Source organism: Phyllobates terribilis, unplaced genomic scaffold (assembly GCF_046119375.1).
Source record: "Phyllobates terribilis strain yellow unplaced genomic scaffold, ASM4611937v1 Scaffold_1__5_contigs__length_1240528914, whole genome shotgun sequence".
Lineage (NCBI taxonomy): Eukaryota > Metazoa > Chordata > Amphibia > Anura > Dendrobatidae > Phyllobates > Phyllobates terribilis.
In genome coordinates this window covers 203914553-203940669 of record NW_027362761.1, presented here as the reverse complement: position 1 = coordinate 203940669, position 26117 = coordinate 203914553, and the positions used below count along the sequence as shown (strand labels likewise).

General features: G+C 46.7%; 1 protein-coding gene across 6 annotated transcripts in view; it reads right to left on the bottom strand.

The window, feature by feature from the left end:
- NTRK2 (neurotrophic receptor tyrosine kinase 2) overlaps positions 1 to 26117 on the bottom strand; it is a 379702-nt gene that overhangs the window by 36261 nt on the left and 317324 nt on the right. For all 6 annotated transcript variants that reach the window (XM_073670937.1, XM_073670934.1, XM_073670935.1 and 3 more), the window contains 3 exons: positions 22843 to 22973; positions 13702 to 13874; positions 627 to 861 (listed from right to left, as the gene is read on the bottom strand). In XM_073670937.1, coding sequence (XP_073527038.1) covers positions 627 to 861; positions 13702 to 13874; positions 22843 to 22973 — 539 coding nt within the window. The remainder of the gene's footprint in view (positions 1 to 626; positions 862 to 13701; positions 13875 to 22842; positions 22974 to 26117) is intronic.

Genomic DNA, 26117 nt, shown 5'->3' with positions numbered 1-26117 from the left:
GTACATAGTCAAACATAGCACATTATTTTTTATAAGTCACAGGTTCTTAAGTATGAGTCCATAGGTTTCTATTGGCTCTGTAATAATTATTTATATACCACAGACCCATTATACCATCATGTGCATGAAGCCCAAACCCGTCAATGGGATGTTTTAAAGTGGTTATCCAGAATAAGAAAAACATGGCTGCTTTCTTCCAAGAATAACTCCACATTTGCCCACTGGTGGGCAGTGATACTGCAGCTCGATAGAGCAGACACAACCAAGGACAAGGGTGCTGTTTCTTGAAGTAAGCAGCAATCTTTATCAAATCTCAGACAACCACTTTAATGACTTTAAGCTATAGCCATATAGTATCTGGAAATTAGATTCACGTTTTTGTAACATTTTTATTTTAGCGTTATGCCTATTGTTTTGTGTTAATGCTTTGTCAGACTGTTAAATATGATGCAATAAGGTTATTCAAAAGTTGCCAGTTCTCAGACAAAGTATGTTATGATCTCATCCATGTCGCTTTTCATGCATCATGTATCTCATTACAATCATCCCTATGAAGTAATTAATGTGGACATGAAAAATGTTATTTAATCTCATTATTATCGAAATGACTGCGACAATCATCTTACCCTGTAGTAATCAGTGCTATAGACATCTCGAGACATTCCAAAGTCTCCAATCTTCACTAAGAGGTTTTCTCCTACCAGACAGTTCCTTGTGGCCAGGTCTCGGTGGACAAAGTGCTGAGAGGCCAGGTACACCATACCTGCTGCAATCTGCTGAGCTATATGAAGCATCTGGGATTGAGTGAGTTCTGCAGGACGGTTTCCTTCTGCCATAAGAACGGCATCTGGTCCATGAGCCCTAAAAGGAAAGAAAAGAAGATTTCATGAGATAATGTCTAGGTCTGGAATTATTCCTGTACAGCCCTTATAAATTCAAATAAATTATTATTATTATTTGTTTATTTTTAGAGCACCATTGATTCCATGGAGCTGTACAAGAGAATCTAACAGTGACAGACGGGTAAAGAGGGGAGAGGGCCCTGCCCAAGCGGGCTTACAGTTTACAGGATAATGAGGATATGATAGATATGAAAAATGTTTGAAATAGTAAAGAAACATAAACCAATAAGCATCAAAGGAGTTGTCCTATCCTAGACTTTTTTGGCCTTTTCCACAGGATATGCCATAAATGTCCAGTAGATGATGGCCCTACATTAAACACTATCAGGAATGGAGAAATGGGCTATCACACATAGTACATGGGTGGTAGCTTCACTATAATTTTCTTTCTCATAGATCATAATTATTCTAATCTATATAAACAAACACTCAATTCACTTAAATTCACTGAGTTTGTTGTGGGCCAATTTGAAGAAGCAGAGCTGCAGTATAAAGCATAGTAGAGGGACAGAATAGTGATCTGATCCTCTAATATTACAGGAAGTGGATTTTAGATTCCCATACCGTTATTGATAATAATAAGAATAATAATTGATAATTGCTGATAACAGTGTTTCTAGTAGTGAATAGAACAGTTTATCTTTTACCACTATTTTTATTAGGTCCAACATTTGTTGCTGAATAATTTCTTAATATATCTTTGTAGTGGTCAGAGCTCTGTCTTTCTAAGGCAGAACATCAAATCCTCTAAAAAAATGCTCAAAAGATAATATTTTGGCAGCCAAAAGACACCACTGGGGGGAGCTTAGGAGCATATTGTGTATTGTTTTAATACTGAATTGATGCATGCAAATAGCTATTAAGCGCTCCATAGTGATAATTATGTACAACCAGAATGCAATCCTATTTATCAATGGGACCTGTTGCTCTAAAGATAAAGATATCTTCTTAATCCAATCCTGATATGTTACTGCAGGAGCTGGCTGCATTATTCAGCTGGCACATTAGATGATGTGTCAAGCACGTCCATTAGAGACATCATCCCATTGCCTTCCTGCAATGGGTGCTGATGGGATTGTCGCAGAAGCCAGGGGCCTATTACATTATTTCTCAGGCCTTTTATTTGTATATATACTGCAGCTTGGAGCTCTGTGCTACCTTAGAGTCTCATGTATAGATAAAACTGGAATGACCATAAGTGCAATAGTTTCTTATCCAGATTACAAGGGAAAGAGTAAGATGGGATTTGCTCACCTGGGGGTGTGACAGTCTCAACCCCTTTGTAAACGTGTATGACAACGACTGCTACAGATCCACCAAAAAGATACGGTACAAACTTGGAGATAAAAGGGGATGTAAACCCACGCTGCCGAGGATCCAATATACGATAAAGACCAGATGCAGTATGGATGCAGTTTTATTTGTCATCGCGTTTCGAGGTATTTGACGCGCCCCCTGGGCCGTGTGGGGAACCCGGAACCGGGCCTTTTGTGGGAAGCTGGGGGTTGTAGTCTCCGCGTGGCGGTGACCCGGTCCGTGGCTCAGGGTGGTCAAACCAAATGGCAGTCTATAAGCTGAATGTCCGACTACGCCACCCGTGGATTGCGGTCAGAGTGAACCGCCGCTGAAGGGCAGACTGCTGAGGCTGGTGTTGTGGGTGCAGCTGAGCGTAGTATAACTCCCCACGGGAGGAGTATAGCCTCAGGGCAGTAAATGGGGATGTTGGTGGTGATGGTGCGCAGGAACAGCAGTAACCACACGGAGTCTGTCATGCAAGTCAGGGTCTTTACTGTTGGTGGTATTAAAGGACCCGTCCGGAATACAGGTTAACAATGGAGGCCTGGTCAGTCTGAGAGCAACTGGGAAATCCTGCTGGTCAGGGGGAGTTTGTAGGCCTACCGTGCTGACTTCACTCTTTCTTGGCTATCCTGCTGTAGTGTAGTGGTAGCCCACGTCTCTGAGTGTACCGTGTTGTTCTCACCCGTATGACTGGCGACTCGGGCCTTCCGTGCTTCTCACCCCTCCAGGGCAGTAGTAGTCCCTCTCGTGTGGCTGAGCCTCCGGGCTTCCTTGGGCCAAAGGACTTGAAGTCCCCTGCGTGGTGGTTTTCTGCTGCTGGGCTTATAACCCTCACAGCCTCGGACTCCAGCGTCTGGCTTTACAAGTCTCTAGCCAGGGTGAGCTCTTCTAGCTCCCCTCCTGGCCTCGTGTTCCTCCTTTGCCTACAGGGACTCCTCAGCCTGCTGCTGACCTGTCCCTATGCAACTTGTCTGGAACTTGTCTCTGGCTGGACTCTGACTGTTCTCTCCTAACCCCACCCCAGATCCAGTTTATAAAGGGCAGATTTCTCCCCTCCCTGGATTGAGACAGGAGGTGCTGCATGCTAATTGTCCCCAACCAGGGAACCTCCCACCTGCTTTCAGACATGACATTGCTGCCACTGTGGCAACCAAACCTCGGGGTGTCACATATTCATACATTCATCTTCCAAGTTTTAGTAATTGTGTTATTATGTCGACAAAATAATGTGATGTGCAGGTCTTATGACCACAGAGTGTTTCTGCGGGCCTCTTTCTTTTTTTATGTGTAATCTATTTATTCCCACATTTTTGCAAACTGTACCACATCATTGTGATTTGTCTGGATGAAAAGGTATGATAACGTTGTCGAAACGCGATGAAAAATAAAACCGCATCCATACTGCATCTGGATTGGATTCTCGACAGCGCAGGTTCACATGCCCTCTTATCTCCAAGTTTGTACCTTACCTTAGAGTCTGAATCATAGTAAAGTAGGGGATGAACATATTTGCAAATTGGTTTGCTGCCTCAAGATTACAAATTAGTTGCCTCTGTGAGCTGTCCCGGATCATGGAGAAACCATTGCAGGTCTATAAGGAGTGGAGGAAGAGCTTCTTTGAAGAATGAAGAGCTCCCTCTGTAATGAATAAGAGCTGGAGAATGAGAAAGGCTTGTCACAGTGTCACAGAGATGGAGCTGTGAGGGAAAGGTGAAAGAGTGATAACACCTATGTAGTGAAGGATTATTGTCATTGAGAGCAAGAGGAATCTTGAAGGAGCTAAGCAAAACAGCATCCAGGTGACAGAGAGTAAGACCACACCCAAGAGGGCATGGACTGAGGTGCTGAGACTGTGAGTGAGGGGAGTGCTATTACAGTGTTAGTTGACCGTATGAGGTAGACCAGTGAATATTGTGAATCCAACCACTGGGTAGGTGCATCCACAATATTCTGAAAAATAGACTCTGAGGAATGGTAAGATATCATTCCTTAGAAACCTTCATCACCGAAAAATCTGAAGAAATCAGATTGTAGAGGGTTCATTAGAGAGCATGCACAAAGAGCGGCTTAATGAGCATACAACAAGGGGAAATTTACCATAAGGGGAATTTTTGAAGGCAGTTTTGCTTGTGGCTGCGTTGCTTTTATTTACAACAAATATGTAGCATGATGTTTGATAAATTTTGATGCATCTTTAGATAACATACTTCTTTCTACAGCTATTTCTGTAAGTTGCACTACAATTGTGACTTTTTCGCTGCTTTTTAAATATTCTAGATTTACAAATTTGGCTTAGACATACTGTATATGTGTAGCTAACCATGTCCACATTCCCACTAACTTTCTAAAAGTGGCACGTGTGGCATAAAATTATAAAAAGTTACACATTTTTTCGCAAAACCAGGTTGCATCAAATCAGTTCAAGGTCAAGGACAGTGCCCTCTGGCTGTGGACACAAGCTCTTATAATTATTCGGGCTAGCGAGGCATCACATGTGCTACACAGAGGACGTAATACTAGGCTGGCAAAACAAACTCTGCACGGGGAACCCGGAAGCTAAGGAAATTCATGCATCTCCTGTCCATGGCCAGAGAGCACTGATCTTGACCTTGGACCGAGGTTGCGCAAAGCGAATCGCTCATCTCTGCTCTTGAAACATTACTTCCATAGCTTTCAAGAGATTGGAAGCAAGTAGTTTGACGCGCCCCCAGGGCAATGGGGTACTCGGCATCCAGGCCTATGGATGCTGGTGGGGGATAGGTCACAGTGGCTGGCCCGGTCCATGGCCCAGGGCGGTCAACCAAAAAGGGGGATTGTAACTTGGATAGGAAAAAATAAAGTAAATAGTTTGTGACGCCACCTGTGGTACCTGGTAAGGTTTACCAGCGCTGCTGCAGACCTCCGGGGGGTAATGGGATGGCAGCTGAGGTGTTTCTGCTCCCCACAGGCGGAGCGGGCCCCCGGGGCAGTGTGGAGTTTGATGGTGGTGATGCTGGGACTTGTAGTGCAGGCGGATGGCTCAGCAGGAGTAACTGACAGAGACAGGGGATTCGCTTCAATACCTTTACTGGTGTGGATGTCAGGTACGGACCAGGGTACTCAGTAGGATGGGTGCACTTCAGGACTTCTCCCCAGTGAGCGGGTATAAGGCCTCCTGGTCCGTGTCTGCCTCTCTGTATGCTCCTGGCCAGCCTGCAACTGGGCCTAGCTTATGTGTCGTGCTGTTCCTTCATCTGTTGCTCGGTAGTAGGACCTTCTGCTGGTAACCACTATCCCTGGTAACGCTGGGGACTTCGTGGTTCCTGGTCCTGTGTGGGTCTAGCTTCAGGTCTGCCAGGGACTTGTAGTCCTCCTGGGATGCCGGTGATCCCTACTAGGTATAAAGGGACCCTGTAGGCGCGGACCCGGTGTCCGGTCTGTATATCGGGGTGAGCCTATGATGCTCCTCTGCCCCCTAAACTCCTCTCTCCTTTCGCCTCTTTGCCGTCGGCCACACTCGGGGCCCTCAGAACTCAACAGCAGATGTGCTGCGTCTTCGCTGCTCTCAGCGTCAGCACGCTCTCAGACTCTCTCTCAGTCTGACTACAACTAACTCTCTGACTGAGCTGCCTGGCTCCACCCTCCATATATATATCCTTAACGGGCTCCCTCTGGTGGAATGAGGTGGAAGGGTGGAGGTGTTTGTATGTAATGAGGGCCTATTGTGGAGAAGTTCATCCATGTGTTACGCCTCTACTCGAAAAGCCCTTTTCTTTACCCTGGGAGATGGGGGACTCGGAGTCGGGTCCTGTGATGGAGAGATGGGGTGCAGCCGTGGCCCGGACCCGACCCGTGCTCAGGGCCGTCACATTAAAAAGGATGGTGTGGGCTTATCCAGGTTGAGTGGCTGATTTACGACTACGCCACCTGTGTCACCTGGTGAAGACCACCAGCGCCGCTGCAGTCCGCTGAGGCATGGTGTTATGGCGGCCAAAGTTATTACTACTCCCCACAGGCGGAGCGAGGCCTCAGGGCAGAGGGACAGGATGGAGGGGGTAGTAGTAGAGGAAGACGGGCGCCGTGGTGTAGCGCAGAATAAACAGTCCGGAGGCCATAGGGGTGAACTTCCAAGGCTTTACTCACTTTAGAGATGGCAGAAGGAAGGCGACTCCCTGCTCCCCGCGGAGTCCTGCGGTCACCAGGGATGGGGGTCCGACAACCTCCGAGTAAGTCCAGCATTCTGTCAGGACCCTGCACCAGAGTGTTCCTGAACTACAGACCGAATCCTTTCCTGTCCGTGTGTGAGCGAATAGGCCGGGTCTCCCTCTGAGCTCCTCTCAGAACAAGGGCACGGGTGGCAGCTCCGCTCCGTCCGATACCCGGTGGGATCCTCAGGGCCTACCGGGCTTTCCCGACCAGGACTTGGAGTAGCAAGGTCGGGTGTCGGGGGCCGGTACCCCTCTTGCAGCCGGACTCCCTCTGAATATATCAGCATGGCGAGGACAGGTGGCGTACACCGCTCCATCTGCATCCTGCCTGGGATCTATTTGCTATGGAGTCACACTCTTAAGCTCCGGGCCTTCTTGGTCCTGGTCCTTGACTGGGTCGAGACATTTCTTGTCTACAACCTCCCCCTCATCCCAAGGCCGGGGTACGAGGGCTGTGTCTCCATCCGATGCAGGCCCATACAGGATCCACGTTGGGGTGGGAGATCACAGTACCCTCAGCAATTGACAGCATGAAGACCGTCAAAGGGCTGGGCTAAAGACGATCAAAAGACAGTCAAAGAACCAAGACCCAAGATGGCTTTTTATTAAATATGAAATTTAAAGTGTAACTAACTTGTAAGTCCTCCACCCTCACCCACTAACTGGTTCCCCTCACTCTTGGTTCCCCAGTCTCCCTGTAACCAGGGGAGCAGCACCTAGTGCATACTAGCCCCCTCTGGTGGAGAAATGTGGTGTTGGATGCAAAGGTTGGGTCACGACTATCACACTGTTCTTACCTCAGAGGAGGAACACTACACTCCATTAAAGAAGTGCAGCATCCCTGTGGCGGTCGAATCCTCAGGGGCGCCACATTCCCCCCTGGTAAAACACAGCACATCCGCGGGCTCCAAAAGAAGTAACACCCAGGAAATTTTCTTTTTAATATAAACATGAACTATGTTCCCTTTATGGGAGGCACATCTTCTTAAACGTTGCAAACATGTTATGCAGTAGAAAATTACAAAAGTATAAAATTATAAAAGTGCTAGCATTTTCCAAAGACATCATGTGCAAACAGACGGATTAAGGTGCAAAGACGCAGAGTCAGTTCAGAAGTACGAGGGACCTGTCCCAAACCCTCAACGTAGGCCCTGGGATGGCTGCAGGGCATGAAGATCCCGAGTTGGACCTCCCGGAGAACCACCCTGACAGGTTTTCCTTCTGAGGTCTTGAGGTAGAAAATATCCATGGTTTTTGTATAAAACCAATATGGAGCACCTAAAGAGATGCAAACTATTTACAAGGGAAAGAGTCCGTCTGCTGCCAGTCCGCAGGGACACATGTCTCTAGAAACCGGGATTATAAAATAAGCAAAAATAGAAATGTAAACAGATTAACTTTTGAACAAAAACTGCAACAGCCGGGGCTGCTTTAAACCTCGGGCTCCCTCCTGGGTAAAGGCTCGTTCCTCCCGACGGAGGCTGACCGGTCCCCTGAGGTTGAGCGCGGGGTGGTGTCGCTCCCAGACACTTTGTGTACGTCCAGGGCGTACCACTTTCGCACCCCCTGGTGGCGAGAAAAGGTCACTGTATCGCCCGGGAAGAGGTTCCGACCAGGGTGTCCCTCCTTCAGACGCGGCTTGACGTCCCGCCGGCTGACAAAGACGTCGTCCTGGTACTGGGGACATCTAATGAACCCCCACCCCGCCTCATGGTGGAAGCGGACGACTTGCCCTTCCACTCGGGGACTGGGACGGGTGGCCTCCTCCTTACGAGCCCGGGATTTGGCAGCTTTGGCCCGTACCTCTAGATGTTCACAGCGGAGCTCCCGTTGACGCTGCTCCCGTGCGAGCTGGAAGATCTGGTCGCTGCACCACTGGCTCCTCCTCCGCGCTTCAGCCCGGGTCTCCCGGGGGAAGCCCATCAGGTCCCCCCCCTGGTTGTCCCAGGCCCACTCCTCAGCCTCGGGCCATGTTACTGCTGGTGCGGGTAGCGGGGTCATCACGGGTTGCTGCGGGTCCTCTACAGGCGCGGACCAGTCCGGGTTGGAGCCGGTGGATTCCTCTGCAGTTTCACGCACTTCGGTTTCAGGGTTAGGGCGGCATCGCAGGTCCCCACTCATAGCTGCCGCTTGCAGCTCCGGAGCCAAAGCCTGCTCCCAGGTGGCCGCGTGGGGTATTAAATACTCAGTCATAAGGTCCAGGATCGTTACGGTAGGCTCTGCAGCCAGGGCAGGGGAAGCACACTCACCCGTCGCTGGGCCGCTCACAACCTCTGTCACCGCGTCTCGTTGTCCTGCAACCTCAACTCCTTGGCGGTGGTCCCGGATACGTAGCATCATCTCTTCCCGCCACGCAGCCGTCGCCACCTCCTGGGCCTCTCTCTGTCTTTGCAAGAGACCTGGAGCTTCCTGCCGGAGAAATTCAAAATCTCCCGATGAGAGAACACTGCTGCCTCGCTCTCTGCTGGGTGAAAGGCCTGAACCGGGTTCAGAAGGTGCATTGGTTTGCTCTCCAGAAGCATCCATGTCTGCCTCTGACGACTGCCAAGCTCCGACTGCAATGGCCGCACCTTGTTGCTTTTCTTCTTCCTCCTCTTTCGGGGCGGTTCCTGGGCGGAATGCTGACAGGCCCACCTTCGTTCAGCCCATCCGGTTTGACGGGCATTACCCCGCGGACAGTCTCTGATGGAAGGGGCAGTCCACACTTTTGGCGCCAAGCGGGAGCCCAGCCCACGATGGGAGGCGTTCAAAGACAGTCTTTTCACAGCATTATGGCGCCTGTTCTTCTTGGGTGGGCGCCATTTTAAGTGTAAAACAACAGTTCAAGGTGTAAGGCACAGAGTACCCGGTAGCAATGGGTAATTCCTTCCTTGGCTGCGGGCACGCGATCCTGCCGACTACGCCAGGTTGTGACGCCTCTACTCGAAAAGCCCTTTTCTTTACCCTGGGAGATGGGGGACTCGGAGTCGGGTCCTGTGATGGAGAGATGGGGTGCAGCCGTGGCCCGGACCCGACCAGTGCTCAGGGCCGTCACATTAAAAAGGATGGTGTGGGCTTATCCGGGTTGAGTGGCTGATTTACGACTATGCCACCTGTGGCACCTGGTGAAGGCCACCAGCGCCGCTGCAGTCCGCTGAGGCATGGTGTTATGGCGGCCAAAGTTATTACTACTCCCCACAGGCGGAGCGAGGCCTCAGGGCAGAGGGACAGGATGGAGGGGGTAGTAGTAGAGGAAGACGGGCGCCGTGTCGTGCGGTGTAGCGCAGAATAAACAGTCCGGAGGCCATAGCAGTGAACTTCCAAGGCTTTACTCAGAGATGGCAGAAGGAAGGCGACTCCCTGCTCCCCGCGGAGTCCTGCAGTCATCAGGGACGGGGGTCCGACAACCTCCGAGTAAGTCCAGCATTCAGTCGGGACCCTACACGAGAGTGTTCCTGAACTACAGACCGAATCCTTTCCTGTCCGTGTGTGTGCGAATAGGCCGGGTCTCCCTCTGAGCTCCTCTTAGAACAAGGGCATGGGTGGCAGCTTCGCTCCGTCCGATACCCGGTGGGATCCTCAGGGCCTACCGGGCTTTCCCGACCAGGACTTGGAGTAGCAAGGTCGGGTGTCGGAGGCCGGTACCCCTCTTGCAGCCGGACTCCCTCTGAATATATCAGCATGGCGAGGACAGGTGGCGTACACCGCTCCATCTGCATCCTGCCTGGAATCCATTTGCTATGGAGCCACACTCTTAAGCTCCGGGCCTTCTTGGTCCTGGTCCTTGACCGGGTCGAGACATTCCTTGTCTACAACCTCCCCCTCGTCCCAAGGCCGGGGTACGAGGGCTGTGTCTCCATCCGATGCAGGCCCACACAGGATCCGCGTTGGGGTGGGAGATCACAGTACCCTCAGCAATTGACAGCAAGAAGACCGTCAAAGGGCTGGGCTAAAGACGATCAAAAGACAGTCAAAGAACCAAGACCCAAGATGGCTTTTTATTAAATATGAAATTTAAAGTGTAACTAACTTGTAAGTCCTCCACCCTCACCCACTAACTGGTTCCCCTCACTCTTGGTTCCCCAGTCTCCCTGTAACCAGGGGAGCAGCACCTAGTGCATACTAGCCCCCTCTGGTGGAGAAATGTGGTGTTGGATGCAAAGGTTGGGTCACGACTATCACACTGTTCTTACCTCAGAGGAGGAACACTACACTCCATTAAAGAAGTGCAGAATTCCTGTGGCGGTCGAACCCTCAGGGGCGCCACACATGCACCCTGGGTCCTGTGGTACCTGTGCGCAGCAGCGTGCCACAAGTTCGATTTAGCACAAAGGCAGGAGAGAAGGGGTCAAGAGTAGTCTCCTTGTGGATGGACAGAATCAGAACATAAATAAAATATAAGGGAAGATTTCAGATGAAAGTCACATTTGTGTAGTGTGGTACATTTTTTTTTAAAAATGATGAAAATCCAGCAACAAACTACAACGACATACAATTTACCATATTGTTTGGGGCAACGGCCTTGAATAAAATATTCATCTATAAATGTAACATCATGTTTAATTTATTTGAAACGTTCAATCTGCATTTTCTTATCACAGCATCCTTCCTTTGGTCATAAAATCAAGATCTCCCACAGAGTGCAGATGTACAAGCCACAACAATTTTAACTGTGCTTCCTATACTCCCCCGAATCATTCTCCCTACAGTGAACTCTGCGCTCAGACATTGCTTGACCTTCAACATGAGTTCTGGTGTCTGAAACATGAAGCCATGCTGCAGGAAATGCTGATGTTATTTCATTGAGGTCCCAAATACAGTTCCTTTAGACAACCTCTAGGGGCACTAGAGGTCAATAATTTGTCTGACTGCAAGTTCCTTTCAGCAGCATTTATCTGCATTGAGCATGTAGAAGGCAGATGTGGATGCAGACATGGATAATACGGCAGTACAGTGCTTACTTCTGGCCGAATTATTGCACTTTTTGCCTTAATCACAGTCACTGAGAAATTTGTTTATGTTCATATGTTCATTTATTCTTACATTTTACTATGCCATTGGATCTCTTTAATGTAGCCTTATCATATCATTTCAGAGGCATGTTTAAAGAGCAAAACATATTTTCAGCTGAAAAATAATGAGGGCCAAGAAGGTTCAGAGTTTAAAAGTCCAAACTGAATGGTTTAGGTTAAATGCCAATATTCAGTAGTAGTAAGCATGTATAAAGTTGTTAAAATAATGAAACAACAAGCCTTCCTTACTATAGTTTAATAGTATTAATAAAATGTAACCATATCACAAGTGAGTAGTTCTGGCCATTTTACAAGAGCGCCATTGCCTTGCCTTGCATGTGCTACTTTTTTTTCTAGATTTTTTTTATCCATCATATCAGACATCAACATACATGGCCAGTGATTCGCATCCTTTGTGCCCCACCACTTATTCCTATTTCTGTTCTTCCCTTTTTTCTGCGATCTTTCACACATATTATAAAAGAGGGTACACAGTATTATGACTATCTTGCTTTATTTCCCTGTCTGTACTGACTGGGAGGGCACTAGAGAAGACAGTGCTGCTTCCATAAAGTATATACAGCAACATAAGTGGCTTAACCAATTGCATGTTTGTGTTTTGGTCAAGTATAGTACTACTTTACTTTTCACTGACAATATTCATTCTATATTTTGGCCAATATTTCAGATGTCACAGTGCCAATACAGTTACTACTGAATATTCCTTATTCTCAAAAGGCAGATGTACCTTGTAACATCAATCAAGCCTCCATAATATCAACAAATAGATAGATAATAGATAGATAGAGATAAATAATAGAGAGATAGATAGATATGTGATACATATATAGATAGATAAATAGATATGTGATATATAGATAGATAGATAGATAGATAGATAGATAGATAGATAGATAATAGATAGATAGATAGCACCAGTTCCATTCCCAGACCCAGTTAGGTACAATGCCCCTGATATAGAACTACCAATCTTCCGACATCTATTCTAAAAACAGGCTATGTTTTCAAGGATATGTTTTCAAGGAAGAGACTTTCATTAAGGGCTCGCACTCATCTGTGTTTAAAGCATCCCTCCGATGTTGATCCAGAAAAGTCGGACAAGTGTCACATAGCATCTGTATGACATCCGTATGCAATGCATTTTTTTTTCTCTGCAACTATTATTCTACAATCATTTACAGGACCATTTACAGTGTTCTATGCTACAGAATGGTAATATATCTGGAAAAATCGGACGGCATACGGATGGATTAGAAATAGATAGGTTATAGATACACAGCTAAGTTTAATCAAAAATAATCTCAATTAATTTGATTAATATGGTTAAATAGTGAAATCTATGTGATGTGTGTAGTACGTGGTAGATCAAATTCTAATTTTGTATTAAACATGGACATTTCTTAGAGTAAGTAACAAAAAATATCCAACTTTCTATGGTTATTTATAAAGCTGTGTGTGCTAATGGTTATTTTTGCCTTGTATCACAGTATAGCACACTATTTTGGGCCCCTAGCTGCTGAGCCCTCTGTTCTGCTATGACTACATGGTGTATATCAGACAGTATTCAGTTATTTTGGTTTCAAATAGAACGGATATAGTAGTAATGATGAGGTTACTGGTATGCAGCTTTTATACCAATGCTGTGTAATCCAATTTTGCATATTCATCTTGGATATCTAAAGCTAAACCAGGCCTAACCATTTGCATCACATATCTGTGTAAAGCAAATAGATTTATAGAGCTGCTAGAACACATACTGAGATAGGACTGGTCTGGACTCAGGAGTCTTTTCTTTTAAAACAAATATATAACACATTGTTGTATAGATGGTGCATATATGACGGAGCAGACTTTATTGCAAAATATTGGCCCCTTTCCTACTTTGCTCTGGGCATTATATTGGTTGCAGATATGGTAGGTCTGCCCTTCAGCAATACCACTGTTCTCATTAGTACCAGCACGCAGTATATACACAAGCTTCCAGTGCCGTATCTAGAGTGGGAGCAGGGGTTGCAGTTGTACCCAACCTCTGGAAGCCTCATAAGGTCCCTTTGACCCATATGAGAGGACCATTACTATTCTAGACAAGACTTGTGATAGTTAAGGGACTTGTTTTTGAGATTTTCCATTGGGGCCCACAAGCTTCTAGTCACTCCACTGTAACCCTAGCAGTATACTGGTTTATTTATCCTTCTGTTGACCGCTCATGGGGCCAAATAATAGACGGAACAAGACACAGACCAATTATTCCATTTATTTTATAAACTAGCTAAAAAGGAACCTCTCGGGGTATATCATTACCTTAGGAATTTGTTCAGGTCTCCATGCTTCATGTACTCAAACACCATAATGAGCGGGTCTCCCTCCACACACACTCCATAAAACTTTACAATGTGTTCATGTTGTAGGTTTGTCAGTAACTCTGCCTCTCGATGAAAGTCCTTTCGGGCATTGTCACTTGCATCCTTCAGTGTCTGTAAGCGAAATATACTGATTATTAGCACAGAGATTGGTTTTAGGACAATATTGGCTGGTCCATAAATGGAAATACTATACATGAAGCTATACAATATGTATGGTCATATAAAAATTATGTAAACGTTGCAGAAAAAGCAGAATCTAAACCTCTATCGTAAGGAAAAAACATGATATAAGCGACATGGGATCTGTATTTGTTAGAGGAATACAAAGCTGTTAGTGTTGCTAGGCAACCAGAAGACGGCAAGAGAAGGAGTCAGAGGCCAATATGAAGGGGGGGGGCGCGGGAGATGAAGCCTGTGCCGATCATTGCACATAGGTAAAAAAACATGACTCCCACTCACTGCATTTCATATTCTCCGCTGAATGGGTTATAAGATGTCATATGCTGATACTATGTGCCATCCTGTCACAGTGTGAACATCACGAAAGGATGGGTACAATATGTTTTCAGATATCATTCACGAATACATTCAGTTGACTGCATAGATATAGAATTACCAAACGGCCTAACACTTAAAATGCTAATTACCATGATCATCCAAAAAAAGGTTGTTTAAGGGGTTGTTCACTAGTGGACGACCCCTGCTGAATCAATTCACTGCCCCACTGGAAACAAAAACAATTTATACCCGGTGGGTGACATGACCTTGTCGTATCACATGACTGCTGCAGCCAATCAGCTGCAGCCTTAACTATTTTGTCAGAGCGGATGTCCGCTTCGCAGGTATATTGATGAGTGGCAGCCAAACTGCGGCCGCTGATTGGCTACAGCAGCAAATGATACAATAATGTCATATCAACCACTGGGAGGTGAGTATAGATTGTTTTTGTTTTCTTTGGGCACTGAATTGTTTAAAGGGGTTGTCCACCTTTGTAGACAATTTTTTTCTTACATAAATACATGCAATTTCAGCTAAAAATCATTCTTCAAAATGGGTTTCATTAAAAATGTTTGCAACGTTTGCATCTTATAGCCGCTATATTACACTGTCTATTGATGCCTGCGGAATAAATTTATGGGTTGCCCTCATTATCTTTATCTTATCAGATGTGTTAGGGACATGATTTTGTGGTATTTACTATTGTTTAGGTATGACAGGTTCTCCTCCTGCTCTTGTTAGTGCAGTCTTCCTCACAGATTAAACAGCTCTCCTGCCCATAAGGCTGCTGGTGGAGGAGCCACAAATACAATCATGGCCGAAAGTGTTGGCACCTTGAAATTGTTCCAGAACATTTTTTTTGTTTTTTTTGTTATGCACATGTTTATTTACTTTGTGCGTATTGGAACAACACAACAAAACAGAGAAAAAAGGCAAATGGGACATAATTTGACATAAAACCCCAAAAATGAGCAGGACAAAATTGTTGGGAAAACAACTTTGTTTCAAGCATCTGATGTTCGTTCAAACTCACCTGTGGCAAGTAACAGGTGTGGACAATATGAAAATCACACCTGAAACCAGATAAAAAGGGGAAAAGTTGACTGAATCTTTGCATTGTGAGTCTGTGTGTGCCACGCTAAGTGTAGCACCCTGAGGATTCGGCTGCTACAGGGGTATTGCACCTCAACCCAGAGGTGTGATATTCCACTCCCGGGTAAGGATGGAGTGTGGAACTGAGCTCAGTTAGCTGCATGCACTACACACATCCCATTTCCGAGGAACAGACCAACGGTACTCCCACTTAGAAATGTGCAGGTACGACCGAGTCTGTTCCTGGCTGGAGTGGGAGGGGGGTGGACCATCCCAGTAGTGTAGGGGCAGATAGGGGGAGCAGTCTGGGTAAAGCTAGGAGCTCATTGGGTGCTGGTCACCTGAGCTCACACATAGAGGGGGTATAAAAGGTGGGAACCATCTAAGATCAGGGTCAGTCAGCCACAGTCAGTCAGGCTGTAAGTCTTTGCAGAGGAAGAGAGCAGAAGAGCAGAGCAGCCACAGGCCAAGAGAGAGGAGAAAGAAAGACCCAGAGGGGGAGAAAGAAGGAACTCTGAGAGCCCAAACTAAACCACAGGGTGAAGAGTTGGCAACAGGGTACCGGATCCCAAACTGGTGGGGGCTAAAGCATACCCCAGCCAGAGACCGGAGGCCGTGGGCAGGATCTGCCACGGCCACCCACCACATCCACCCTGAAGGCAAACCACGTGTAGGGTCAGGGAACCCAAGGCCAAGGGTCTCCCAACAGAAGGCCCGAGGGAGCTGGACCTAGGTGGATCCCTGGTGGGGACGGCCAGAAGAAAGGACAAGAAGGAGGGCTCAGGGACACGCTCCGGACTTGCTTGGGGGTTGGCTGAATCCAGGACCTGGTGGACGCAGCACGGCTCGGGTGGTCACTCAAGGCCGGAGTGACCGGAATATCTGCAGTAAGTAAACACCCTGAACTGCACAACCCGACTCTGTCTTTAATTATCATCTACGCTGCACCACCACAACCCCCATCCTCTGCACCTGACCCCCTGAGGCCATACCCCTCCCGTTGGGGGTTATACTATCTAAAGCTGCACCAACACCATCAGCCTCAGCGGACCCTGCTGCAGCGGCGGCCGTAGTGACCGCAATCCAACGGGTGGCGTAGTCGACATAACGAACTTTGTAACATCTGTAGGACTGCCACATACTCTGAGCTTGACACCCTGGGCACGGACCGGGTCACAGCCACTCGGAGACTACAACCCCCATCTGATCCGGCTCCGGGTATTCCCCTAAAGAATATGGCCCAGGGGGCGCGTCAACTTTGGCGTAGTCGGCAGGATAACGTGCCCGCAACAACCGGGTACTGCGTGCCTGAAGAAAAGTTCACCATTACCTTAAAAAGAAGTCTCCTGCCGGTTCCGGAGGGTCCCCGTCATCGGGCCCCATCGCAGGTCGTTTCCCGCCGGTTGTCCGCCATTTGCAGCCTTTTCCCGCCATCCATGGAGTTTCCCGCCACTGGGAGACGATTCCCGCCATTTCCAAAGATTTCCCGCCTTGGGGGAGCGGACGCCATAATGGGCGTGCCAGAGGGTGGCAAGAGGCCACCTCCCATCGTGGGCCAGGTCGAAGAATGGCGCCAAAAGCGGAAACCGCGCCCACCAACAGAGACTGTGATGCTGGAAGTGTCCATCAGCGTGAGAGAACTGCCCCTGGAACTGAAGTTGCCCCGGGACCACCCTCGATGTGGGCGGAGACAGAACAAGAGAGCAAAGATGGGTGTCGCCTGGAGCAGTCTGGAGAGAGCGCACCCAGAGACAAGAAGCCTGGAGCAGAGTCCAGAAAGAGCCTACCCGGAGATGGAGGGAGAGCCAGGCAGCACCGACCCAGTGGTCAGGAGCCTGATGCGGGCCGCCACTCCAGGCAGCACCGACCCAGTGGTCAGGAGCCTGTTGCCGGTCGCCACTCCAGAAGGCCTGCTGGAGACAACGGGAGGAGAGCAGAGCAGCACCGACCCGTTGGTCAGGAGCCTGCTAGAAGCAACGACCCAACTAGGCTTAGTGGAGGTCTTGGCACAGCTCCCCCGAGATCGGGAGTGTGCACAGACTGCGCTGGAGGGCCTCGCACGGAGGATGGCCCGGCTGCAGCGAGAGACGTTAGCAGAATGGAGCCGTGAGATGGCCCAGCAGACAAGAACCCGTCAGCGGAGCACGCCACCCGAGACGAGGAGACAGACCGCCTCTGAGGATGGCGCAGGAGGACTGAAGGCCGGAGACGGCGCCGAGAAGGGAGCCGAACAAATGGAGGCAGGTAAAGGGGACGTCTATACCCCGAGCCGGGAAACCGCGTGTCTGCCCCAGCTCCCCGTCGCAGAGCCCGAAGTACCCCCTGCCGTGCCCGTCGCTGCAACGTCACCGCCGCAGACTAGGCCTCAAACGGAAGCCGCGACCCCTGTGACGTCACACGCTTCGACCCCGAGCGTGACCAAGCAGGAAGTACCATCGGCCTGGTCGCAAGGCCTAGTACCCCCGGGCGCCGCAATACCAACAGCGCCCCCTACCTCCGCGGAGCCCCCGGCCTGGTCGCAGGGCCAAGTAACACAGGGCGCCGCCGTTCTTACGGTGCCCTTTACTTTCAAGGTGCCTCAAGCCTGGTCGCAAGGCCTGGGTAACCCGGGCGCCGCTACCACCACAGCGCCCATAACACCTAAAGTACCGCACCTGGGTGAGGACCTGTTCGCCCAACATACGTGCCCGGATGGGCAGCCCTTTATATGGCCACCGGAGTTTCACCATCCCCGACTCCGGAAAGAGAGACCCCTAGACGAACCCCTGATTCCGGTTCCAAAGCCCGTAAAGAGGATCTCGCCCCCGCTAGCAGAAGCGCAGTTTGAGTGGGACCCCACCGGAGAAGACCTCATGGGGTTCACTCAGGAGACTCGGGCAGCCGCAGCGGAGCGTGCAGAGTGCTGCCGCCAGCAGCTCGAGGTCTTTGAGAGGGAGCGGAGAGAGAGGCGGGTCCGGGAACAACAAGCCCAAATAAGGAGCGCGGAGCAGAAGAGCCGGACCAGGAGAAACCCCCGTGCAGCGCATGGTCCCCGTACCATCGGGACTGTGATAAAGTTCAATCTGCAGCATGGGTGGGGTTTCATCAGGGATCACCGCACCCCAGGCAACGTCTTCGTGACTAGGAGAGACGTTGAGTCCCACCTACCGGAGGGACACAGAGGTCGTGACCTGTATTTAGGGGACGAGGTCACCTTCACCCGGCACAAGTGTGCCAAAGGACCCTACGCCCTCCATGTGCATCGCCTGACGGAGGAGGAGCTGCGGTGTGAGGAGGAGCAAGAGGACCCGGACGGGTCTGAAACTGAAACTGAAACTGTCCACAAAGAAAGAGCAGGAGGACGCCGTCGTTGAGTACGGTAGTGAAGAGACTGTATAAAGTTACCCGTTAGGGTATATGCCATGCTGCTAATTTAAATATGGTCCCCGTTGGGACAAGTGTGAACTGTTCCAGTGTGTCCCATTTCCCCACTGACCGAGGACTGAGAGCGGTCATCCCTTTCCTAATACCTGGCCGAGAACTGAGAGCGGCCATATTTCCTTGTATATAGTTGCGCTTCCTAAAGCGCCCCCTACCGGTTTTATAGGGAAAACCATTTTTCTTCAAGAGACTGTCGCACTTTACCCGGTCACAAGTTGCACTGTGACCGGAGGTACCAGAAGACAAGAATGTTTTAATGAAAAGTTTTTATGAAAAGTTTTATATGATAGTTTATTATGTTGTTTATGCAAAAATTGTATGTTTTGGTGTTTTTTATATCTTACAGCCCGAGGACGTGCTGTGATTTACCAGGGGGGAATGTAGCACCCTGAGGATTCGGCTGCTACAGGGGTATTGCACCTCAACCCAGAGGTGTGATATTCCACTCCCGGGTAAGGATGGAGTGTGGAACTGAGCTCAGTTAGCTGCATGCACTACACACATCCCATTTCCGAGGAACAGACCAACGGTACTCCCACTTAGAAATGTGCAGGTACGACCGAGTCTGTTCCTGGCTGGAGTGGGAGGGGGGTGGACCATCCCAGTAGTGTAGGGGCAGATAGGGGGAGCAGTCTGGGTAAAGCTAGGAGCTCATTGGGTGCTGGTCACCTGAGCTCACACATAGAGGGGGTATAAAAGGTGGGAACCATCTAAGATCAGGGTCAGTCAGCCACAGTCAGTCAGGCTGTAAGTCTTTGCAGAGGAAGAGAGCAGAAGAGCAGAGCAGCCACAGGCCAAGAGAGAGGAGAAAGAAAGACCCAGAGGGGGAGAAAGAAGGAACTCTGAGAGCCCAAACTAAACCACAGGGTGAAGAGTTGGCAACAGGGTACCGGATCCCAAGCTGGCAGAGGCTACAGCACACCTTAGCCAGGAACCGGAGGCCGTGGGCAGAATCTGCCACGGCCACCCACTATATCCACCCGGAAGGCAGACCACGAATAGGGTCAGGGAACCCAGAGGCAAGGGTTCGCCAACAAGAGGCCCGAGGGAGCCGGACATAGGTGGATCCCTGGTGGGGAAGGCCAGAGACGAGGACAGGACAGAAAGGGAGCTCAGAACCACGCTCCAGAACTACTTGGGGGTTGGCCGAGTCCAGGACCTGGTGGACGCAGCGCGGCTTGGGTGGTCACTCAAGGCCGGAGTGACCGGAACATCTGCAGTAAGTAAAGAACCCTGAACTGCATAACCCGACTCTGTCTCTGATTACCATTCTCCCTGCACCTTCACAACCACCATCCTCTGCACCTGACCCCCTGAGGCTATACCCCTCCCGTTGGGGGTTATACTACCTAAGCTGCACAAACACCACCAGCCTCAGCGGACCCTGCTGCAGCGGCGGCCGTAGTGACCGCAATTCAACGGGTGGCGTAGTCGACATAAAGAACTTTAGTAACATCAGTAAGGACTGCCACACACTGAGCTTGACACCCTGGGCACGGACCGGGTCACAGCCACTCGGAGACTACAACCCCCATCTGATCCGGCTCCGGGTATCCCCAACAACACTGGCCCAGGGGGCGCGTCACTAAGCATGGAGAACGGAAAGAGAAGATAACAGTCTGAGGACTTGAGAACCAAAATTGTTGAAAAATATCAACAAACACAAGCTCAATCTCCAGAGATCTTGATGTTCCTTTGTCCACAGTGCATAACATAATCAACATAATCAAGAAGTTTACAATCCATTGCACTACAGCTAATCTCCCTGGACGTGGGTGGAAGAGAAAAATTGATGAACAGTTGCAACACAGGATAGTCCGGATGGTGGATAAGCAGCCCTAATCAAGTCCCAAAGAAATTCAAGCTGTCCTGCAGGCTTAGGGTGCATCAGCGTCATAGTGAACTATTCGCCGACATTTGAATGAAATGAAACGGTATGACAGGAGACTCAGGAGAACCACACTGCTGGCACTGAGACTTAAAAAAGCTAGACTGCAGTTTGCCAAAATGTACATGAGTAAGCCAAAATCCTTCTGGGAAAGCGTCAGATGAGACCAAGATAAAGCTTTTTGGTAAAGCACATCATTCTGTTGTTTACCGAAAACGGAATGAGGTCTACAAAGAAAAGAACACAGTACCTACAGTCAAATATGGTGGAGGTTCAAAGAAGTTTTATTTATTTTTTGTTGCCTCTGGCACTGGGTGCCCTGAATTTGCCCAAGTCATTATGAAATCTGAAGATTACCAAAGGATTTTAGGTCGCAATGTAGTGCCCAGTGTCAGAAAGCTGGGTTTGTGTCCTAGGTCCAGATCTAAATCCCATTGAACACCTGTGGGGAAATCTTAGAATTGCTGTTTGGAGAAGGCACCCTTCAAGTATGAGAGACCTGGAGCAGTTTGCAACATAAAAGTGGTCTATGGTTATAGGAAGCGATTGATTGCAGCTATTTATTCCAAAGGGTGTGCAACCAAATATTAAGGGGTTTTGGGTTGTGTGTGAAATTATATGCAATTTTCCTTTTTTCTCAGTTTTTTTGTGTTCCAATACACACAAAGGAAATAAACATGTGTATAACAAAACATGTGTAATTGCAATAATTTTCTGGGCTAAATACTTCATTTTCTGGAACAATTTCAAGGGTGCCAACACTTTGGCCATGACTGTACATGTCCCCAACACATCTGATAAAATAAAGATAATATGGACAACCCTTTTAACTTCTTTAGCCAGCAACAGACATTGTATTACAGTGGCTATAGGAGACAAGTGGTGCAAAATTTTTAATGAAACACAATTGCAAAAATGATTTTTAGCCCCAACTGCATACATTTAAGTAAAAACAAATGTACCCAAAGGTGGACAACCCTTTAAAGCATGGGTTGTTGAGTAATGGACAACCCCTTCAAACATCACATCACAATGTAGAGTTTGTTACAATACAACAAGGATTCCAATTTTGGTTTTGAAGTTAGAACATCAAGAATTATGTTCACTATGTTTCCCATTGAAACCTTTATATTATTAACATTAGCTTTAATCACTAACAATGGATGAAGATTTAGAAGCATAAGCATACATTTTAGTACCATAGGTTAAAAATAATTTGCAAGGTTATCTATAATCATTACATCAATAGTCAGCTTAAACTGTACTTGTCAACAGATTCCAAACCTTACAAACTTTATTAAATATGTTTTATAGACCTGATGAGACTGGTGCAGTTATTTTTATAATCCAAATCCAAATGGCTGTAAAATCTCAATATTAAAATGAGAATTTTATAAGTCTTAGATCTAGTCCTTTTATTATTATTTTGCAATATTGTATTATATATTATATTATGAAGGAAAACTTTTAAAAAGGATTATACAACCATCTTTATGTGTGTTTTTTTTTTTTTCAAACTAAGCACACCAGCCTCATCGTGTCTAAGGCCCATTGCGTTCTTGTCCATGTTCAGTGGCCCTCTGTCTTGCATAATTTTTAGCCATATATGCCTACTGGAGGTGGACATTCAGACGTAGTAGACTGCATCTGAGTGTTCACCTCCAGGCATATACATCAGAAAATGATGCACGACAGAGCACACGGTGACTCTTTTGGCACCATTATAGTCAAAGGCCCCATTATAGTCAATGGCCCCATTGACACATACACCTGAAACCTGTTTGCAGGAGGTTTGGATGCAAGCCCCGACGAGGTCAGTGAATGTGGGCAAGAACGCAATGTAAAAGCACCCTTAGTGATGTATTTAATAATGTAAATAATGAGTAATGTGAAATTAGATCCACTTTAAATTATGAAATTCAACTTTATAATTTCAACATTACATTATGTCATTGCACACAATGATTGATAACCATCAGAATCTGCCTCTCTTGTCTGATCTTTTTACTTTATGGCATTATTATGTGGGTTGAAATGGAAAAAAACGGAATATTGTGCGCTTTACTTCGGGCCCTACTACTTTATGTATCCAGGGCCCCATTCTCTGTAAAATTAGCCCGCTTGAGCCTGTAATTATTGCATACATGAATTTAAGCCGGATGTTAACTGGCAATGTATTACCTTTACTGCAACAAGTATCTTATCCTGTTCAGGGTATAAGTTATAGCATTCTGCAAGGAACACTTTGCCAAATGCTCCCTCTCCCAGTTCTCTCTTCAAGACAATGTTGTGTCTCTTGATGTGTTGAACAACTGTAATGAAAAAAGCTCCAGTTATGAAGACATACTTATCCTGGTGTTATAAAGACATTCTTTATTACATGATTAAAAGGTGACATTATTATATTTTATACACTAAACTTTCATAGATAAATAATATCCTTTCAATTAAGTGACAAATATTAGTGGTACCTGATATTCCTGTAAACATGAAATGGTTATTTCTTCGATGTAATAGTTATAAATGTCCCGATAAAAGTAAACATTCAATGGAAAATACCAACTTCACAAAATCTTGTCAATTACTTTTATAGCCTTTTATTGAATTGCACAAACTTACTTAATCAAAGTTCATGTCTGCATCTTCCAAAAGTACATTTTTGCATATAATCAAACCTTTTTCTATGGTGACAGACAAAAGAAAAGCATATAGGAGATTATATATTGTACTGTTACTTGGATACTGCTAGACATGCTTGAACTGCAATTTTCCACAATTAGTATGTGTAAGGAGATGGACATGCTGCCCATGTTTCCCTCTTGAAGAAACAAGTTTATTGTTATAAAATGTTATGCGATGCAATGTGAACTGTGATGTATGGTGTGATTTGTGAATAATATGCGTTAAAGGTATTGGTGATATTGATAGTGTGTGTAATTTGACGATAGGGATAGTTAGAGTTAATGTTTGGGACTAGCTCAGAGTGGGAGGGACCGAGTTGCAGAGAAAGTAATAATTTCCTGTCAGAGAGTCAGAGAGGGCCTGGAATGCATAGTGAAAGGATCTGAGGTCCAGTGCGAGAAATGCCGCATTCTGGGGTGTTCTTAGAGTGAGAGGAGACAGGTCAAGCAAATTCTTATCCTCTCTTGCTGACAACTTTATCTTCCAAAAGGTAGGGGAGAAAACAAGGGGATCTGCTACTTTGGATCTAATCCTTATAAACAGGGAGGAAATGGTTGAGGAGGTAAAGGTGGCTGGGACCCTAGGAGGCAGCGATCATGCTATTATAGAATTTTGGATAACTAGAGGAGGAAGACATGTGAAGACTCAGACTTCAAGGTTAGATTTTAGAAAGGCAGATTTTAAGAGACTCAGAAAGAGAATAGGAGGGATCCAATGGCTGGATGTCCTTAAGGACAAAAATGTCCAGGAAGGATGGGAAATTTTTAAAAATGAGATTCTCAAAGCACAATCGTTAACAATCCCGAAAAGTAGGAAGAATGGGAAGCATTTAAGGAAACCAGGATGGATGAACACAGAACTTAAACACATGCTAAAAAGAAAGAAAGAAATGTTTATTAAATGGAAAGAGGGAGGCATATCTAAAGAAGATTATAATGCAGTCTGCAGATCCTGCAGGGCACGTATCAGGTTAGCTAAAGCTGACAATGAATTAAGGCTTGCAAGAGATGTCAAAAGCAATAAAAAAGGATTTTGGGGGTATGTCAAAAGTAAAAGAAAAGTCAAAGATGCTATAGGATTTTTACAGGATGAAAATGGAGAAATGGTAAGAGAGGATGTTGAGAAGGCCGAACTTTTTAATTCCTATTTTGCATCTGTTTTTTCTCAGAAAGAAAATGTAACATCAACTGATCTTCACTGTCCTTTTAAAGGAATAGAGGAATCCAAGTTATCTGTAAACAGAAAGATTGTGAGGGAATATTTAGCTAACATAAATGAGTTCAAGTCTCCAGGTCCAGATGAATTACACCCCAGAGTACTGAAGGAGATCGTAGAAGAAATTTTAGAACCACTCTCCATAATCTTTGAAAATTCTTGGAGAACAGGAGAAGTCCCAGAAGACTGGAGAAGAGCAAATGTTGTTCCTATCTTCAAAAAGGGGAAGAAGGTGGACCCAGGGAACTATAGGCCGGTGAGTCTGACTTCTATACCAGGAAAGATCTTTGAACAAATTATTAAACAACATGTATGTAAGTACATGGATAAGAATGAAGTGATTAACCAGAGTCAGCATGGGTTTGTAACTAACAAGTCATGTCAGACTAACTTAATTTCCTTCTATGACAGAATCACTGACTGGGTGGATCAGGGAAATGCTGTAGATATAGTATATCTTGACTTCAGCAAAGCATTTGACAAAGTATCTCACACCATCCTTATTGAAAAAATGACCAAGTATGCAATGGACCAGGCAACTGTTAGGTGGATTCATAACTGGCTTAGTGATCGGACTCAAAGGGTGGTTGTAAATGGCTTCACATCCAGCTGGATGAATGTCTCAAGTGGGGTACCACAGGGCTCCGTCCTGGGACCTGTATTGTTCAACATCTTTATCAATGATTTAGATGAAGGAATTGAGGGTAAACTGATTAAATTTGCTGATGACACAAAGCTAGGAGGGATAGCTAATACTAGAGAAGAGAGAGAGAGGATTCAAAAAGACCTAAATAAACTGGAGCAGTGGGCAGCAACCAACAGAATGGTTTTTAACAGGGAAAAATGCAAAGTACTACATCTGGGCAATAAAAATGAAAAAAGCATATACAGAATGGGAGGAATAGAGCTAAGCAACAGTACATGTGAAAAAGACTTAGGTATACTAATAGATCATAGACTGAACATGAGTCAACAGTGTGATGCAGCAGCAAAAAAGGCAAATACAATTCTGGGATGTATTAACAGAAGCATACAGTCTAGATCACGTGAAGTCATTATCGGTCTTTACTCCTCTTTGGTCAGACCTCATCTGGAATACTGTGTACAGTTTTGGGCACCACATTTTAAAAAAGACATAGACAAACTGGAGCAAGTTCAGAGAAGAGCGACCAGAATGGTGACTGGTCTGCAAACCATGTCCTATGAGGAACGGTTGCAGGATTTGGGAATGTTTAGCTTGCAAAAAAGAAGACTGAGAGGAGACTTAATAGCTGTCTACAAATATGTCAAGGGCTGTCACATTGTAGAAGGATCATCTTTATTCTCATTTGCACAAGGAAAGACTAGAAGCAATGGGATGAAACTAAATGGGAGGAGACACAGATTAGATATTAGAAAAAACTTTTTGACAGTTAGGGTGATTAATGAGTGGAACAGGCTGCCACGAGAGGTGGTGAGTTCCCCTTCAATGGACGTCTTCAAACAGAGGCTGGACAGACATCTGTCTGAGATGATCTAGTGAATCCTGCTTTGAGCAGGGGGTTGGACCAGATGACCCA